The sequence below is a fragment of the Lampetra fluviatilis genome, chromosome 39 (genome assembly GCF_964198595.1).
Source record: "Lampetra fluviatilis chromosome 39, kcLamFluv1.1, whole genome shotgun sequence".
Taxonomy (NCBI): domain Eukaryota; kingdom Metazoa; phylum Chordata; class Hyperoartia; order Petromyzontiformes; family Petromyzontidae; genus Lampetra; species Lampetra fluviatilis.
This window is the reverse complement of record NC_136313.1, coordinates 8,996,907-9,016,866: the sequence shown is the minus strand read 5'-3', so window position 1 is coordinate 9,016,866 and position 19,960 is coordinate 8,996,907. Positions and strand designations below refer to the sequence as shown.

At 54.2% G+C, this 19,960-nt stretch overlaps 1 protein-coding gene across 4 annotated transcripts in view; it reads left to right on the top strand.

Moving 5' to 3' along the window:
- LOC144945971 (solute carrier family 12 member 1-like) overlaps nt 1-19,960 on the top strand; it is a 131,937-nt gene that overhangs the window by 98,329 nt on the left and 13,648 nt on the right. For all 4 annotated transcript variants that reach the window (XM_078874662.1, XM_078874663.1, XM_078874660.1 and 1 more), the window contains exons 12-18: nt 1,497-1,604; nt 2,040-2,163; nt 2,385-2,486; nt 5,929-6,084; nt 13,617-13,716; nt 16,553-16,664; nt 16,970-17,110. In XM_078874662.1, the coding sequence (XP_078730788.1) occupies nt 1,497-1,604; nt 2,040-2,163; nt 2,385-2,486; nt 5,929-6,084; nt 13,617-13,716; nt 16,553-16,664; nt 16,970-17,110 (843 nt within the window). The remainder of the gene's footprint in view (nt 1-1,496; nt 1,605-2,039; nt 2,164-2,384; nt 2,487-5,928; nt 6,085-13,616; nt 13,717-16,552; nt 16,665-16,969; nt 17,111-19,960) is intronic.

Here is a 19,960-nt window from a genome sequence, read left to right as displayed (position 1 = left end):
GAATTGGGCTTTGTTAGGTCGGCCGCGAAATGTGACTCCGCCACTCGGGGAGACCATCCAGTTAACGCCCGCGTGCCCAGCAATGCCACAGCGAGTTGGCTCGTGAAATGACGATGTTGTTTTGAAGTCGTGTGTAACGGGAACACACATTGAGTCCACCTGTTAGATCTGCAGGGGTTGAGCTCTGGTGAGTCCATTTACTCCGAGTGCGCATAGGAAGCGACGCTCTGCGACGCCCGAGTCTTTGCCCTCATGTATGGCTGTGGATATGAAATGCGCATGAGCACACCTCACATGACTATGCATAACTTGCCTCATCAACGTGAGTACGCATGGGGATGCTCCACGTCACACACGTTCAACTGGAGCGGTTATTGTGGCTAGACTAGGATCGCAATGGTAAAGGGCGAGGTACAAGCGACAGCAGGGGTTGCTTTTGTAAAAATACATTTTCAGCGTTTGAAAAGCGGCTCCATCCATTGTGCCTCATGAACGAGGTTTACAATGGGGAAATGTTGTTATCATTGCTACTACGTACTGTGGATAGACTAGAACATACTGTTGGAAAAGTCAACACTCACAAAGGGGCACCAGGTGGCTAGGAGATATTAACTACCGATCCTGATGCCCGCTGTATATTTGGAATTTGCATGTTCTCCCCGTGGTCGCGTGGATTTTTTTCCGGGTCCTCCGGTTTTTCCCTACACATTTAGAATCAACATGCGTGCAGAGTATTTGACTGCTCTAAATTTCCACGTGGTAAGCCACTTCGTTGAACTATCATTTGTGGCCAGGTCGCTACTGCAAAAGAGCTACGTAGCTCAGTGGGCCTTATCTCGTAAAATAAAAAATGGTTTAGTTTCTGAATGGAACGTGCTTGGAATTGCACTGGGATACAGGAAGAGGAATGCTTGGATCGGAGAAAATGCGCAAGTTAGAGACGGCGTGCAAATAGGCTCCGGCAGGACGCAGACGCCATCTGGGATAGTGGCCAGTGGCCAGGATCGGTGGTGGCACGGTGGCTAAGAGCGGAGGAGGAGGAGGAGGAGACGATAATGTCGGCTCCGGTGCAGAGGAACTGGATGTATTGTTCCATCGCAAGACCGTGGGGAGTGGCGATGGCAGTGGAGTGATCGTTGCTGCTTATGTTGCTGCTGGTGGTTGTGTTAATGAGAGGGTAGTGGGCCCAGGGTAATCGTTTCTCAATTGTTTACATTTCTTGAGCTCAGCACTTGCACGGCCATTGTTATGCGTAAAAAAAACGATGTTTGTCGATTCCTGTATGCTCACGGTCATGAGGATTTACATGACCCCCCCCGCCTCCCCCCCCCCCCCCGATCTCCAGCCACTCGGGGCCACTACATTCACAACAATATCTTATAGCTGATGACAACTATGATGATGATCTAAGCATTCGACATGTTGCGACACAAGCTCGCTGGCCGGTGAGGGTGGCTGACGGGCGCCGGCGTCTTTGTGCGTGTGGTCCCTGGCAGCTGATGACGATGGTTTCGGGCTTCGGGCCACTCATCACGGCCGGAATCTTCGCGGCCACGCTGTCATCCGCCCTCGCATCGCTCGTCAGCGCCCCCAAGGTCTTCCAGGTGAGACGGGCGCTCACGTGCAGCGCCTCTCTCGAGTCCGCGCCACGGGCGCTCTCCCCGACTCGTTCCCGCACATCGCGAACCGTGGCCGCTCGGCAAAGGGGAAGTGGGCCTACGCGAGCATGCACCCTGTGGTGTGAGAAGGGTTGGGTGGCCGACGGATGAGACTGGTGACAGAATGGCAGCCAAAAGTGTGAGAACGCACCGGAGAGATTGATCGCTTGGGAGAGGGAGCGATAAGATTCCATCCACGTGCATAAGTGATGGCTTCGGTGTGAGCTTAGCAAAGCCTCATGGTGGCCCTCTGCACGCTGCTGCTTGTGTGGAGGGTGTGGAGGGTGTCGATGGCCTCCGTGGTTACCAGGCTCGACGTACGCGTTCTGGAAGCAGTTATTTTAATTTATCTTTTTCACTGCCCCCCCCCCCCTCCCGCAGGCGCTGTGCAAGGACAACATCTACCCCAAGATGCAGATGTTCGCCGTGGGCTACGGCAAGAACAACGAGCCGATCCGCGGCTACATTCTCACCTTCATCATCGCCATCGCCTTCATTCTCATCGGTGAGGCGTAGTGGCGGCTGCGGTGGGGGGCAAGGTCGCCTCGCCAGCCCCTTCTACCACGCAGGCCGCCGCGCGGACTTGAGCCGACAGCGGCTTGAGTTGTTCCGTCTTGTCCGTCATTCTGCGGGGCCTGTACCGAGGACCGAGCCTCCGCTTGCCCGTTTGCTGATCCTAATCCACGTGTTCTGCCCTTCGTCTCCCCCGCGACTCCCCGCGTGCAGCCGAGCTCAACGTGATCGCCCCGATCATCTCCAACTTCTTCCTGGCCTCGTACGCGCTCATCAACTTCTCCTGCTTCCACGCCTCTCTCGCCAAGTCCCCAGGTGCGACGTTCGATCGTTCACCACTCGTAAAGGGGCATCCCTGCAGTGGTGGAGGAGGTGGCTCGGGTGTGCGTGTGTGTTAATGGTACGAAGACAACGATGTGTCTAAGAGGAGAGGTAATGCAATTGGTTAGCGCGCTGCACACCGAACCCGGTGACCCGAGTTCGATTCACGCTCGTGACCAATAATGGTGGCGAATATTTGAACCGGTCGTAAGCCTCCCCTAAGTCAACTCAGCCTTACAGATGAGTACCTGTTGCAGTGCGTAAAACATCAGCACTGGGGAAATAAAGGTGGCAGAGCGTGGTGTTGGCCATCCACCCCCTCGTGTCCTGTGCCCGGCCTTCATAGGTTCTCTCAAATAGCACTTGTCCCAACAGCCTGTGTAGGCTGCTTGGGGGATCTTTTTCCCGTCGGCCAGGGTCGATGTCGCTGTGCTGTTGGCGTCCTTGGCTGGAGGGACTACGGCATGTTCTTGAAATACTGAGCCAATTTAGGGTTGGGGCCCAGCTGGATCCTGTTTACTTAACAGAACCCAGATCGTTTTCCCGAATCCCGTTTGCAGCCTGTCGTGTTATTTTCGAGTGCTCGGCAGTTAACGTTACCGCACGTTGTACTCTGAAGGTATGGAGCAACGTAAAGAGATGAAATGCAAGACGTAACTTGGCCCGTCGTTAACACGACAACCGGTGTAACCGTCGACAGGCCGATGCGCACATCTCCTTCATGAATGGAAAAGTAAAGACAAGCCGCAGCAGTGCGATTGTGGCCATCCAACCCACACCTATGGACCATATAGTAAACCACCGTAGTCCCTGCTGCTTCAACAGAGGAGGAGGAATAGCAAAACCACACGAATTCTGTCCTGAAGCCCCCTCATTGTGGCTAGCAACCCTCGACATTGGCCTTCAGCTCCTGAACGTATTGCCACCATAGGACGCAAAAATAGAGTAGAATTCACAAGCCAAATACGGTGGCTCATATTTTGGGCTTGTGGGGAGTGCAAGTTGAAAATTTTCCATTCAAATGTTCTTGGATAAATCCGCCTGCGTGATTTCGAGGACATGCCGCCGTAACCAACCTTCGGCGACTTTGGTGCCATTTGATGCACGAGCGTGCGGGCCGGAAGGCAGGCGTGCGGGGGGGCGGGCAGATGCCTCGGTCGCTCCGATCGCCCGCATCAGTCGCGCCGAGACGGTTTACACGCTCGACGCGATCGTCAGCCGAGCCCGGTGCTCTTGCGCCTTTGCAACGCAGCGCGCAAGCGGTGGGGGCAAGCCCTTCACGGTGGAATTGACGCACCCATTTGTTTAAAATCAAAGTCAACGGCGAAGAAAACCACGGCTCGTAGGGGGCGGAAAAAATAAAACATCGCGACGGCGGGGAGAAAATGGAAAGGCGTGGTGACGTTAATATTTTATCGTGGCTTTCTGCTTCGATGAAGCCTGTGACTTTTTGGTTTGAAGGTGTGTAATTAATAATTAAAAATTTTGCCGAATATATTTTTTTGTTGTAGTCTTAAGTAAGATTTTTTAACTAAAAATTTCGAAAGTTTTTTTTTATTGTCATCAGCGTTTTTTATCCTCGATTGAAATGTAAAATTCGAGTGATGTGTGCGGTCGGCAGTTCATCACAAAGTCGTCTTAAAAAATTACGATCTTGCTTCAGCCAAACTCTGCTTGCAAAACTAAATAAGCAATGAGGCCTGTTCATACTATATGAACGTACGTGAACAGATCCTTTATTTTCAACCAGGGGAGCGGAAACCCATTAAGATAAAACGTCCTTTTCAATGGGCATATGCCCAGTAAACATCGGAGCGTTGGGCCAACGGGTGAGGTTACAGAGACAAGTAAAGTGGAGAGTTAATTGCATATCAATGTAATTGAAATGTAAATTTTCTCCTGAAGCAGAACCCACACACACATACGACTAACACAACATTAGCCTCCAACCAAATCACCTGAAACATGCCCGATGTCATCAGAATCGTAATCTTTATTTCGACTAGAGGAATCCGATGAGCTATGAAGCACTTTTTCACAGATGTTTAGTAGGGTCAGGTAAGAATGTTGCAACGAACAATACAAAAACACGATATCAGTGCAAAGTACAAGAAAGTTTCAACAAATCACCCAAACACATACAAATGAAAATGAAACTAAAGCATCCCCATCCTACCAGGCAAAGCCCACCTTGAGGTATGAACTTTTTTTTCAGAAGCGACCTGGCCACTATAAAGGATAGCGCCGTGGTGGTGAGATGTTAACTACCTTGCCAACAGGTCGTGGGTTAAATATCGACCCTAACACCTGTATATTTGGAGTTCGCATGGATTTTTCTACGGGTCCTCTGGATTTTCCCTCCGCATTTAAACTCAACTTGCGTTAATTGGCTGCTAGAAATTTCCACGAGATAAGCCACTTCGTTGAGCTCTCATTTGTGGCCAGGTCGCTCAGTAGGCCTTACCTGGTAAAATATAACAAATACATTTATTGTATAGTTTTTAACAACCAGCATCATCAGCTGTCGTGTGAACGAGCTTCCCCATCCAACCCGGGTCCTTTAGCAGGTGCCGTGACATCATCAGGACGGCCACGAGGTGATCTGGTGCAGTAGCTGCACTAATCTAATCTAACCTGCCAATCAATCGGCCAGTCATTGGTCGGTCGGGTGCAGAAAATATTCACTGAAGATATTTTACGCAAACCGACCATCGATCCTAAACGTTGCCTGCAAGTTGCACGATTTGGCTTTTGCTCAGCAAAGTTTCGTTTGAAGCATTTTACGTTGGCGGAGCTTTATCCTCGGCTAATTTTAGCTCGCCGCGTTCGACGGGAGAGGGCACATTTTTAAACTTTTCCATCGCGTCTGATAAAGGGTGCCCATTGTCTTGGATGTACGTTGTTGTAATCGGTCAAGGGGGTGTTGACGAGAGGGGTGGGGGGAGTCCCTTGCCAGCTCTTGTCGCGCTCGGCGGACCGATTCGCGTTCGTGTGCCGGGACCATCGGTGCCGCTCTGCGCTTCTCACGACCGCAACGCGACACTTGCGCCGAGCAAGGTCACCGGCGCGTCCCATAAACACGTCGGCGAGAGAGTTTTTGTCGTTTGATTGTTTAGCGTGTTTTTCGTAAAACGCTGCGGTCTCGACGCTCGTGCTAATTGCGCAACAAGAAAACTTGGCAATGTGCCCAAACGAAGCGTTTCGTACGAATCGGCGTGCATCGCCTCCTAAGGTTCGCGAAACGCTCTGCACAGTCGTCGGTAACGCTGCGTGGCTCGAAAAGGGGAAAACAATACACGACGACCAATGTTTCGGGGCAATGGCTCATTCTTCATGGCACGTTCTGTTTGCTATGATGAAGGTCCATTGCCCGTAATGGTCCTGCGTGGCACCCGTGCCAATGCCCTTGTGCCTGCCCGCCCGCGTGCGCTTGCAGGCTGGCGCCCGGCCTTCAAGTACTACAACATGTGGGTGTCGCTGTTCGGCGCGGCGCTCTGCTGCGGCGTGATGTTCGTCATCAACTGGTGGGCCGCCCTCGTCACCTACGTCATCATTTTCAGCCTCTACATCTACGTCACCTACCAGAAACCCGGTGGGAAAGGCGAACCCCCGCGCCCCCCTCCCCCCCCCCTTCTCCACAGAAATGCTCGCACAGATGGATTCGAGAATACCCCCCCCCCTCGGTTGTGTTTGTCGCCTCCCCGGACCACCGCGTCCGTTTTGTCGGAAATCGCGAAGCTGCTCCAGTTGGGGTTCCACCCGTGGGTGCTCCAGCAGTGGCCTACCGACGTTTGCGTGATAGCTTTTGTTTTGACCAAGGTTATTCAGAGATGAATATGTAAATGAGCATCTTGTTGTTGTAGTTGTCGCGCGCCTGCTTTTTTATTTTGCCTGGTAAGGTCCACGGAAGCTATTTAGCTCTTTTTCAGAAGTGACCTGAGCACAAATGAGAGCTCAACAAAAAGCAGCCTATCAGATGGAAATTTAAAGCAGCCAAAATACTCTAAACGATTGTTTCTAAATGTGGAGGGAAAAACTGGAGGGCCCGGATACAATTCCACTTGACCACGGGAAAAACGTGCAAACTACAAATCCACAACTTCAGGGTCTGGATCAAACCCATGGTCCGCTGCGTACCAGGCGAGGGAGTTAACATCTCGCCACCACTGCGCCCGTATCACTTTCCACCGCTGGGCAAATGCCTCCGCCATCCCCCCCCATATTTTTTCCTTCCATTTCTTTGTTGTTCTTGTCCAGTAATGGCCTCAAAGGTAATTTGTCACAATGACCCTTCACAAGTCCCTAAAAGAAACAGAACTTTTAAAACTAAAACAATACTTGATATTGCGTATCATATCTTTGCGAGAGTCATCGTGTGGCTCTCGCAAAGACGTTACAGGTGGACGGAGGTAATGCGTTAGCGCTCGCAAGTGTTGAAACATAAGAATCGACTCCTGAATTGAATCGCGACAATTGATTGCTTCGTAACGTGGGGGGCGTGAGGGTGGGGGGAGGTTGGATCGATGCTCGCCTATCGCCTTTTTCGTTTGCCGTTTATCTCGGCAGCAACTTAACGGCACAGGAGCAGTTTCTCACCACAGACAGGACTAGCGTGTGAAATCCGACCCCTGACCCCGACCCTTGACATTTACAATAGCAGCAGCTGATTGTACCCTGTTTAAATAAACACGAGCCGTTTCCCGTCAATGTCCACCGTGAGGACACCGCCCGCCCGCCCACCCCCGTACCAGGTGAGTGAACACCGCCGCTGCCTGTGCTCCCGGCGTCCCGTCGGGTGAAGGGGCGGTGCTGAGTGTAGCGGCGAGCGTGGGTGCAGGCCGCGTGATGTGTTGGGCGCGTGGCGCCACCGCGGTTGATACAAGAGGGGCTGCTGCTGCTCCCTGACGACTCGATTCCGGGTTGTACCGCACGTCGCTCGGCACCATGCCCGACGTTTGGCTCCCAAGGGCTGGGATTTTTTTTTTTGGTTCCCAGAACAAACGCAACGAATAATAATCAAAATCAAGAATGAACCCAGACGATTTGTGTTGATGAACGATGGTCTCTGGCAGAGGGAAACAGAGGGGAGAATGGTGGGGCCTTGAACGGGGGTAGAGATCGGCAGTGTGGGCGGCCAGAGGGAAGATGTTCCAGACAGTGGGGGCAGCAGCAGAGAAGAGTGACCTCTCATTTAGTGGAGGCGGATTGAAGGTCATCATGGGAGGCCTTGGTTGCTGAAGCAGAGAGAGTTTGGAGATGAGAGGAAAGTGATGAGGGAGAGCGTGGAGGGGGAAAGAGTGAAATGAGGGATGAGAGGGCAGGCCAGGGGCGAGTCGTGGCTTTGTGCTGGGCCTCTGGGGCATGGGGGGTGGTGCTAACTCCACTATTCACTCACTATTCATCATCATCAAACATGATGATGATTTGCAGTCCACAGCTGAATGAAGGCCTCCCCAAGTCATTCCCGCCTCTCACGATCCCGCAATGTAATACTCCACCCAGTGACTGCGCATGAGCTCACTTTCATCGATCCATCTCCTTTATGGACGTATTTCTCGGACTCGCTCCGTTCCTCGGCTGCTCCTCCGTCACCGCCCTTAGCCGTCAGCCGTCATCCCCCCCCTCGCTATTCACAGGCTCATGGCGTTTGTCACGGCAGCCTGCCCAGACCAGAGCGACTCACGGGAAGTGTGGATGTCTTCGTAGATTCGTGTGCGATCGTGCGACCGCACGCGAGCACGTGTGTTGCGCACACGTGCGCGGGGAGCGGTGGTGCAGTGGTTAGTAAGTTTGCGCTACGAACCCAAATACCCCCAGTTCGATTCCCGAACTGTTCCTTGGCCTCCTTTAGGTCAACTTGGCCTCCAACGAGTAATTGGTGCGATGTGTAAACATCTGCAGCTGGAGAGACGAAGGCGACCGAGCACGGCGCTGTCCACGCCACCCCCTCGTGCGTCTGTCGGCCTTTGTAGGTGCTCTCTAACAGCACTTGCCCCCCCCCCCTACAATCTGTGAAGGCTATACAAGGCGAGGGATCTTTTGTCTCTGTGCGTCTATTGCTGCCGCGATCCTTTTCTTTGCTGTTCCTCCCGGTGGTTGCGAATGCGTTTGTCCTCCCCCTCCCCGCGCCCTGCCCTTCGTCGTCGCTGCCCCGCGCGCTCGCATTGTCCGCGGACTTTCCCAGCGGCCCACGGGTACCATGGCGACAATTAGCTCCGTCTTGTCCGCAGGAAATCCCAACGGGCAAATAACCGCTGGACGCCCGAATGGACTGGGCAAAGGCGAGGCGAGCCTCGCAAACGGATTTTATTCCTCGGCCGCTTGACCTTTTGGAAGAGGGAGGGTGGGGGGGTGGGGCGGCCGCAAGGTTGATGGCCGTAACTCCGCTGGGCGTCAGTCACTGGTCAGCGGCTGAAGAGCCGTTGGATACCTTTGCCACTTTTATAATACAGCAAAAAGCTCCGTTATCCGGCACTTTTACCATCTAGAACCCTCCATTGATGGGCATATGTCATAGACGGCATTGCAATTGTTCCTACACGTACCCGGAAAATTTCCGACGGCCATCTGGCATCTTGCCGTACGCTCATCACAGATCTGTCGTTTACGGGAGCTTCAGGACGCTGCCAAGTGGTGGTGCTAGCGGCAGTCTGTACATACAGTACTACAGTACTGTACTACTGTGTACTTTACTCTTAACGGCCCCGTTGCTTCTCTACAATTAACTTGTAATGCTCTACAACTCACTCGTGAGTACCTCCACAATAGAGTAATTTTTTTTCTAATATCGTAGTTAAAATGTAGGCTTAGTTTCTTTCTTGAAAAGCTTTATATACGTGGAAAATTTGGTGAACCCTAGGGATAACTCTAGATAACTGGCATATTTGATTAACCGGCACCCTGCATTCCACATGAATTGCGGATAATAGCTTTTGCTGTCCATAATAGAGGTTTTTGGGTTGCTTCGCGTACATATATAAATGTGTCGTTATGACGTCATCTGGTCCAACACCATGTGAGACTAGGCTCTAAGAAAAGCTGTCTCGGGTGTGGACCAATCAATTTCAAGGGCAGTGCATACATTATCACAGTTGTGTTTTTTGTTTGCATTCCGACCACAGGTATTGTGGTCAATGCAAACATGACTCCTTGTAAAAAAGGTGTCAGTTTTGTTGCCAGATAAAAGGGTAAAAAAACAATTATTATAATAATGGTAATTATGAAAACGTACTGGGTCAAGCTATTTATGCAGGAAAGCTAATTTTAAAAATCTAATTATTAATTTTATATCGTATCGTTCGTGTTAATTGCATATTTCACAATCACTGAGTAGAAACCACAGACCAAGCTGCAAGGCTGCCAGGTCTTGAGCCGGCACCAACGATTGATCTGCAATTCTCTATCGATTAAGGTGTTTTCAGCCAATTAGTGGGAGGAAAGCAAAGCACCCGGGAAAAACACACGCATGCGAGGGGGCAACACTCTATCCCGTACAGAAGGGACGGACAACATCGGTCCACACTTTGCTGAACTGCGTAATTCTGCTGGCGAGCCGGTGTATTGCGCCTCGATGCCTACAGGAAGGGAGTTTGGCAATATTTCTTATTTGTCCGATCCACCGACCCTCGCTTCCCAGGTCAGATGAGATCGGGCACACTGAAGATATAAATGCAGTGCGCCATCGCACATCCGACGGTCACATGGTCCGCCCTGACCTATTAACTGCACGCACCCTGTGAAGTGTGTGCGTGCGGCGTGACAGTAATTATCTCCGTAGACGTTCGCCTTCACCTCCGTCCATAGAGTCAGGAGACGCGACGTTTGCACCGCGCAGCGTGGGCACCGAGCTCGAGTGGGAGCAGTCAGGAGGGTGACGCCAAGAAGAAAACGACGAGGCGCTATTCCGTGCGAGAGGTCTCGACGGCGCACGCGCATTTGCCTGCCGCGTGACGACGCCGGCCATCGCGCCGCGCAGCTCAGACCGACGGGCATCGGCTGGCAGGACAACGCGCGCCCCGACACATCCAGTGGTGGCCCGCTTCGATATTTAATGAAGGCGAGGGAAGTTACGAGGGGTGGCTTGCCCAGTCCGGCACAGCGATGGCTCACCACGCTGCCACCCGGGTGGCGAGATGTTATCCACCTCGCCTGGTGTATAGGAGGTCGTGCGTTCGATCCCGACCCCGACGACGCCTGTTTATTTGGAGTTTGCATGTTCTCCCCGTGGTCGTGTGGTTTTTTTTACCTGGTCCTCCGGCTTCGCCTCCACATTTAAAAACATGCGTTTAAGAGTAATTGGCTGCCATAAAATGTCCACGTGACGATAAGCCACTTCGTTGAACTATAATTTGTGGCCAGGTGAAATTAACATATTTCAGTTTTTAGTTTAGAGAATGCCGGTCGACACGGGCTGATGGCTGCAAGATTTGCGAGCGGTGCTGGCGCAGAAAAAGGAGGCTCTGTTACAGCGGCGGCACCGTGATCCCCGGGGTCGCGTTGTTACTCTGTCGCGCTTTACGCGGACGTAATTGCACGATGCCTGGTTGCCTACGGACGGATGGGTTCGGGAAATAACAATTGCTGTGCAAATTAAAGCAAGCGGCATTCGTGCGTGTGGGCAGTGCTCGCTCTGACTCCATCGCCATCCATTCATTAAGTCTCTAATTGGTTTATTCATGCACTGGGATTTTTTTTTATTAATTAATCTCTCTGACCTCCGATTTAACCTCACTTTGCGCTAAATTGACAGTCACGTAGCGAGATCCAACCACCACCCCCCCTCCCTCCCCCCCGCAGGAAGCCATAACAATCGAGATGAGATTTTTTGTGAACGTTTCTTAGCAGTAAAAATCGCTCACTTTCCACCGAAAATTAGCAGAAACTTTTTCACCGACGCGCACAGAACCAGAACCCGTGATCTGTGCGGGGGCAGGCGTGCGGGGGCTGGCGAGGCTGTGTGCCCCATTAGGAGCCCACCACTGGCCTTAAGAGATGCCGCCGAGCCGAGCAACGTTCCACCGCGGCGCATACACACGGCCATCGCGTAGGGGAGCGTATCCATGAAAATCGCTGTCAGTGGCGTGCACTTGTCGACAGCTCATGTACTGGGTATATGCTTGCATGTACGTATGCAGCCCTTGGTCAATCCGCTGCTGGATGCAAACCTCCCCACATAGTGTGTGGGTCGCGGGGGTGGTTTAACCGTACTTCACCATGCTGGTCAGTGAAGGTGGGGTGGTGCCGCAGATTAATGAAAATATTCTGAATCTATGGTCTGGCACAGTTGTAGTGCAGTTAATGGTTTCAGCCCAAGAACCCCAATAGCTGGACACAACAATAACAACCTCAACGTTCAAGTTGCTTCTTCAGGCTTACAGACATAAAAAATAACTCAACACATCCACCAAGTGACATTGTAGGCTTAAAAAAACAAGTATGTTATATTTCGATTTAAAGCTTTCGTGACTGCAGGGATTCATATTCCTGGTTCTTTCGGTAAAGTCACGTAGAAGGGAAATAATAAAATAATAAAACAATTAAATTCTCACGAATCGAAACGTCGTGAGAAATGTATTGTTTAATGTTAATTTTTTTATTATTTCCCTTCTACATGACTTTACCGAAAGAACCAAGAATAAGTATGTTATAGGTGGCGTTTGTGTTCATGCGTAATCGTCATCATTGCCGGATTCCCGGTGAACATGCCAACGTTGTTGGCATGTGGTTGGAACCGTTGGACCAACCCTTGCCCCCAACGTTTCACGTTTACGGGAATGTTCTGTCCACTGGTTGGATGAAGGCCCTCCCCATACCACCATCTGCTGTGATCCTCCATATAAAATATACAGATGCTGAAAACGCGTTTGGAATAAGCTTAAAGGAAAAGGGGGGGGGGGGCAAAAGAAGGTTAAACAAATAAAAGCAAAAACAATGCGACCAACAAAAACAATGCAACCAACAGACACAATGAGAACGCGGCGTCCCTTGCCAGGAAGTGGAGCGTCATTAGTAGCGAGGGTGTCCCTGGGGGCCAGCACCGCGTCATTGCGGGGGAAGGTTGTGAGCAGCCGCCTCTGAGCCGGCACAGCGGCTGGAAGATAACCGGGTTTCAAATTCGCCGCTCTGACCGGTCCTGAGTAAACATGGAACGTTGGGCGAATGTTGGGCCAACGGTTCGAACCACGTGCCAACGTTGCATGTTTACTGGAAATTCACCTCCTTTCTCCTACCTCATAGCCAACCCAAATTCGCATCAGCCACACGGCCTTCTGGGAGTATGTTATTTGCAGCAAAACTCCCAACCGGTTTTGACATTCATTGTCTAATCAGCAGACTCAGACTTTGTTGAACCAATGCTGGTGAATTTATTGGCAGATGGTGCATGGGAGGATTCTTTTTTTGAAGCCGCTTGGTAATGTGCCGTGAACTTTTGTCTGTTTATTGGTGGAGTGATGATGCATCGATTGATTGATTTAAAGTCAATTCGCAAAGCTGCTGTGCACACGTGTCGAACCATGGTGTAGGGATCGGAGCGTTTAGAGCCGTGGGTCGATGTCGCACCTAATGGGCTTGTATTACTGCTGCAGCCACTAGAGGTGCTATCATTCGCCGCATTCATTACCCTCTGTAATCGTGTTTTTTTATATAGTGCCTCAGTCGTGCGCGGTGACGTTTCGAAGCCCTGACTTATAAAATAACATGAACACACATTTTTAAATCAAATCCTAACTTTTCTGCTATCGTGAGTTGGAGACGTAAAATTTGCCCGTACGAAAAGTCAGTCGGGTTGGACGGGACGCGTCACTCGAAGGGATGATGGCTGACGGTTTGAGACTGACAATGGATTGGCAGCTAAAGGAGAGAACGCACGACCGAGAATATGTCCACCGTGGAAACGGAGCTATGGAATCAGAGGAGCCCATCGGTTTGGTGCATCACGTGAATGAGATGAATGGCGCTTTGGGAGGAGGTCTTTAAGCCGCCGTGGATAGAGCATGACTGTTTTTGATGATGATGATGATAAACAGCACCTTGAGGCCAAGAGGGGGTGAGTCACGAGGCTCGTGGAGAGACGCTCACTGGAATTTTGCGTGTGTGTATTTGTGCCGTGTGTTCGTGCCGCAGATGTGAACTGGGGCTCGTCCACCCAGGCGCTGACTTATCTCAACGCGCTGCAGAACTCGATCCGTCTATACGGCGTGGAGGACCACGTCAAAAACTTCCGGTACGAAATTCACGGGGGGTGGTGGGGGGGGCGGTGTCCCCTTTATCGCAATAAACATCACCATACGCCCTCCGTGTGCAGGTCCCGCTCACATTTCGCTGCGTCGGCACACCGCTCGTCCCCCGCTCGTCCGAGCGCAGCGACACGCTCGCGCTCGCCCACGGGACGCCGTCGGGACATTTCAAAAACATTTCAGAAATGTGCGAACGCCGCTCGGACGCGCGGCTTCCCCCCCATCCCCCCTTCCCCCCCACGTTCCGCTCAGCACGGCCGTCACCGCGGCCTCAGTTCCACGCGAGCGGCGAAGGCTCCGCCCGCAGCATTCGCGGCACCCCCCGGGGCGTGACGCCGGGCAGAGTCTTCGCGTTGACGACGCGCTCGGTGGCTTTAATTCAGGAGCTGGGGCACCGCTCCTCCTCGCGGGTTTGCCGGTTGGTGCCGCGTATCGTTCGGCCACGAGTTCGCGTTTTTGTTTTGACCTGGGGGTGCGGTGGTCTCGCTTGCGAGGGCGCGACCCGGGCAGGTCGCCAGAATGGCTGGCGTGGCGAACTGAAACGTCGGCCGTGGAACCGGACAACGCGCGGAACAACCCGAAAACGCACTGGGGAGAGCCACGCAGCACGACCGGGAAAACCTACGCGGCAGTATCAATGGTGCAGAAGCTATGGCCCGCTTCAGCTCGGTTTCATCGCATGACCGCACGAGGCCTACCAGTTCTTAACGGCCCCGCAAGTGATTCACATCCGTCGCGGCAAGTGCCGTACGTCACCGTGCTTTGCATGGCAGGACGGTTCATCGTTATTCGCTCATGTGGAGGGTTGACGAGCGAGCCGGTGGGCCAGGTGAATGCCAGAAACGTTGCCGGCAAGTGATGAGGGCGGACAGCGGCAATAAGATCGGTGATCGCAGTCGCACTGTGGCCTCTTCTTCATTGGCCATTGGTATTGGAGATCGCCTAATCTATGGCCCGAGGATTATGTTCATTCGATGCACAGCCACGTATGAGGCCTGTCACTTCTAAGCGGCCTGAAAATGATATTCATTCATCGCTGCGAGCATCGTAGCCACGCTAATCGGGTACTAGAGGGGGGCGGGGGGAATGCCAACGTGAGAACAACGCTGATAATGATATCGGTGCACTCGTTCACTTCTGTTACTGGCAAGGGCCTCTTGCTGTGATGGGAGTTGCCGAGGCGTGTGCATCAACGTGTGCAGACGAAGCTCGTGAAGGACGCTACTGGGCAGAGGAGCGACACTCGCAACAACGGGCGGAGCGCCGGGCGGCTAAAACACAGAGTTGGCACAGTGGGGAGTGCACAGTTGGTGCATCTGTCGGTCATCTCAGTCAACCCATGGCACCTCGGCCTGTTCCATGACTTCCTGCCAGCGGTCCTTCGATACTTTACATGGCCTCAAAGTGCACCTAGCATGGCACAAGCGCCGTCGTGACATCACCACCACTTAGTGGTCAACGGCGGTTGTTGCTGTTGCCCGCCAATGATATAGTCACGTAGATAAGTTCTTCCCCTGCCGCTTTAACCCAACTCGGCCATTGTTGCATTCCTCTCTGGGTCGAGGTGAAGCGTCCGCGAGCCGCGCGTCTTGACAAAGAGCTCGACGGCCACGCCCTCGTCACCCCCCCCACCCCACCCCGCACCGTCCGCGGACAACCGGCCGCCGTGACAATGGCAGGGAAAGGCCGGGCCCTCACAATGAGCACGGGTCTTCCTCTGTGCCGCTCGCGGCGCTTTGTCTCGCGTTGCACAAAGCCCACCATGCCCCCTCGTACGGCCGAGGCGTTCGGCGCCGTATTTTTAGTCGAGGCGACGTTCAACGCTATTGGTCGCGGAGAATGAATTGCCCCGCGGTCCTCCGGGAGCGAGCGGACCCTCCGGTGTTGTGTGCGTCGTGAGGAGCGGCGGCCGGGATGACATCACGCAGCGGTGCTGCGCTGTGGCACGTCCGCTCGTGCCGCCGGCGAGGCTGCGCGGTGCCACGGCGGGGGCGAGGCCGAGGGAGTCGGGCGTGGCAATAGGCGCTCGCTAACAATGAGTCGCCCCCAGAAGGGGCGGTTTGAGCAACAATGGTCGTACCGGCGTGTGTGCGCGCATTGATGTTGTCCGTCCGTGCGTGTGTGCCGATGTCATTGTTCATGCGTGCATTCCTGTGTGTATGGTGTGGGGGGGAGTGGTTGTATTGGTTGGCCAGGCAAGCCGAGTTTGATTCCCGCTCACGGTCAATACCAGTGGAAAATATTTGAACCGGTGCTGGGTCCTCCTCTAGGTCTACTCAACCTTAAGTGAGTACCCGCTGCAGTATGAAAATATCAGCACTGGGAGACGAAGGTGGCCACACCAACGTGTGGCCCATGCACCGTGCTGGGCTTGATCGGTGCTCGCCAACGGAGTCTACGAGACTTACACGCGGCTCATTGTAACTGTTGGTGTGTGTGTGCGTGTTTGTTAAGGCTATACGGGGGATCTTTGTCTTTTATCTTTGTGTGTGTGTGTAGTGGGGAGCGGTGGTGTAACGGTTAGCGCATTGCGCTACGAGCCTGGCAACCCGGGTTCGATTCCCGCTCACGGCCAACACCAGTGACGATTATCTGAACCGGTCCTGGGCCTCTCCTAGGTAGACTCGGCCTTAAATGAGTACCTGGTGCGATGTGTAAACATCGCCACTAGGCAGACAAAGGCGACCGTGCGTGGTATTGGCTACCCACCCCCTCGTGTGCCGTGCCGGCCTTTACAGGTGCTCGCTAACAGCACTTGCCCCTACAATCTGTGAAGGCTATACGGGGGATCTTTGTCTTTTATCTTTATGTGTGCGTGCGTAGGCCGCAGTGCCTGGTGCTGACGGGCCCCCCGGAGTCTCGCCCGGCGCTCGTGGACTTCGTTCACGCCTTCACCAAGAACGTGGGCCTCATGGTGTGCAGCCACGTATGCGTGGTGAGTTCCCCCTGGCGGTGCGCGAGAGAGCGACTTGCAGACCGCCGAAACGAGCAGAGCGAGAAGCTGCCGTTGACGTGCGGCCGCACAGTTGAAACGCGATACGCACGGGTGTCGAGCTACCACGGGTTGTTATCTTCAAATATGAATCTTTATATACACACACGTGTATTGGTTATCGAGTTTGTCTCAAAGACGCCACCCTTCGTTTGGCCAATATGTGAACCCCCCTGCTTGTCGACGGATCGCAAACGACAGAGGGGCGAGTGGCGACTGTTGTGCGTCCGTCCCCCGCGCGTGCGCAGGGCCCGCGGAGGCAGGCGCTCAAGGAGCTGACGGCCAACGCCTCCAAGCAGCACCAGTACCTGCTGCGCCAGCGCCGCAAGGCGTTCTACTCGGCCGTGTGCGCCGACGACCTGCGAGGCGGCACGCTACACTTCCTGCAGGTACGGCCGGCTCCCCTGCCGCCCACCCTCACCACCGCTACCGCTGCTACTGCCACCGCCGCTACAGCTGCTACTGCTACTGCCACTACCACTACAACTGCTACTGCCACCGCCACTACCGCTGCTACTGCTACTGCCACCGCCGCTACCGCTACAGCTGCTACTGCTACTGCCACTACAACTGTTACTGCCACCGCCGCTACCACTACAACTGCTACTGCTACTGCCACTACCACTACAACTGCTACTGCCACCGCCTCTACCACTACAGCTGCTACTGCCACCGCCACTACCACTACAACTGCTACTGCCACCGCCGCTACCACTACAACTGCTACTGCCACCGCCACTACCACTACAGCTGCTACTGCCACCGCCGCTACCACTACAACTGCTACTGCCACCGCCACTACCACTACAGCTGCTACTGCCACCGCCACTACCACTACAGCTGCTACTGCCACCGCCGCTACCGCTACAACTGCTACTGCCACCGCCGCTACCTCTACAGCTGCTACTGCCACCGCCGCTACCACTACAGCTGCTACTGCCACCGCCACTACCACTACAACTGCTACTGCCACCGCCACTACCACTACAGCTGCTACTGCCACCGCCTCTACCACTACAACTGCTACTGCCACCGCCGCTACCACTACAACTGCTACTGCCACCGCCTCTACCACTACAGCTGCTACTGCCACCGCCGCTACCACTACAACTGCTACTGCCACCGCCGCTACCGCTACAGCTGCTACTGCCACCGCCTCTACCACTACAACTGCTACTGCCACCGCCACTACCGCTACAGCTGCTACTGCCACCGCCGCTACCACTACAGCTGCTACTGCCACCGCCACTACCACTACAGCAGCTACTGCCACCGCCTCTACCACTACAACTGCTACTGCCACCGCCACTACCACTACAGCTGCTACTGCCACCGCCTCTACCACTACAACTGCTACTGCCACCGCCACTACCACTACAGCTGCTACTGCCACCGCCTCTACCACTACAGCTGCTACTGCCACCGCCGCTACCACTACAACTGCTACTGCCACCGCCGCTACCGCTACAGCTGCTACTGCCACCGCCTCTACCACTACAGCTGCTACTGCCACCGCCACTACCGCTACAGCTGCTACTGCCACCGCCGCTACCACTACAACTGCTACTGCCACCGCCACTACCACTACAGCTGCTACTGCCACCGCCGCTACCGCTACAGCTGCTACTGCCACCGCCGCTACCACTACAGCTGCTACTGCCACCGCCACTACCGCTACAGCTGCTACTGCCACCGCCGCTACCACTACAACTGCTACTGCCACCGCCACTACCACTACACCTGCTACTGCCACCGCCGCTACCGCTACAGCTGCTACTGCCACCGCCTCTACCACTACAGCTGCTACTGCCACCGCCACTACCGCTACAGCTGCTACTGCCACCGCCGCTACCACTACAACTGCTACTGCCACCGCCACTACCGCTACAGCTGCTACTGCCACCGCCGCTACCGCTACAGCTGCTACTGCCACCGCCGCTACCACTACAACTGCTACTGCCACCGCCACTACCACTACAGCTGCTACTGCCACCGCCACTACCACTACAACTGCTACTGCCACCGCCACTACCACTACAGCTGCTACTGCCACCGCCGCTACCACTACAACTGCTACTGCCACTACCACTACAACTGCTACTGCCACCGCCACTACCACTACAGCTGCTACTGCCACCGCCGCTACCACTACAACTGCTACTGCCACCGCCACTACCGCTACAGCTGCTACTGCCACCGCCGCTACCACTACAACTGCTACTGCCACTACCACTACAGCTGCTACTGCCACCGCCGCTACCACTACAACTGCTACTGCCACCGCCACTACCACTACAGCTGCTACTGCCACCGCCGCTACCACTACAACTGCTACTGCCACCGCCACTACCACTACAACTGCTACTGCCACCGCCGCTACCACTACAGCTGCTACTGCCACCGCCACTACCGCTACAGCTGCTACTGCCACCGCCACTACCACTACAACTGCTACTGCCACCGCCACTACCACTACAGCTGCTACTGCCACCGCCACTACCACTACAGCTGCTACTGCCACCGCCACTACCGCTACAGCTGCTACTGCCACCGCCGCTACCGCTACAGCTGCTACTGCCACCGCCGCTACCACTACAACTGCGACCGCCACTACCGCTCCCACCGCTACTGCCACCACCGTGACCGCTATCACTGCTACTGACACCTCTACTGCCGCTACTGCTCACACAACTGCCACCACCGCCCCTACTGCAGCCACCACTGCCAGCACCATCGGCGCGATCGCTAGCGCTGGCACCGCCTCCCCTGCCATTCCCTCCCACCCCGGGCCGCCCTCCCATGCTGCGTCTGATTTGATCCGCCCTGCCCAGTTGTATTCCATTCGTGCTGTTGGCATCGTGCCATCGTGAGACGCAGACGCTGCCAACTCGCTCAGTGAGCAGTGCACCACCTGGATTCTGGAGAGAAGGTGTCCCAGATCGACTCCTGAGGTCACTTGACAGCCATTTCCTCGGCCGTCTGGAACGCTCTTCCTTTCATATTAGGAAGCCACTGGAGCTATGCACTTTTATTACTTGTTTTTGTGTTTACCCGTACCTCCGATTAGCACGGTTGGCTACATAGGGTGCGAAAGAAGGCCTCCGTATCAACACAAGCGGCACCTCTACTACGCACTGCAGAACAGTGTCTGTCGCACGGGAATAAAACTGGAATCTGTAAAGACTTGGAGCTGGAATAAGTTTAATTAAGTTTAAGAGTAAAATTTTACACGGTAGTCA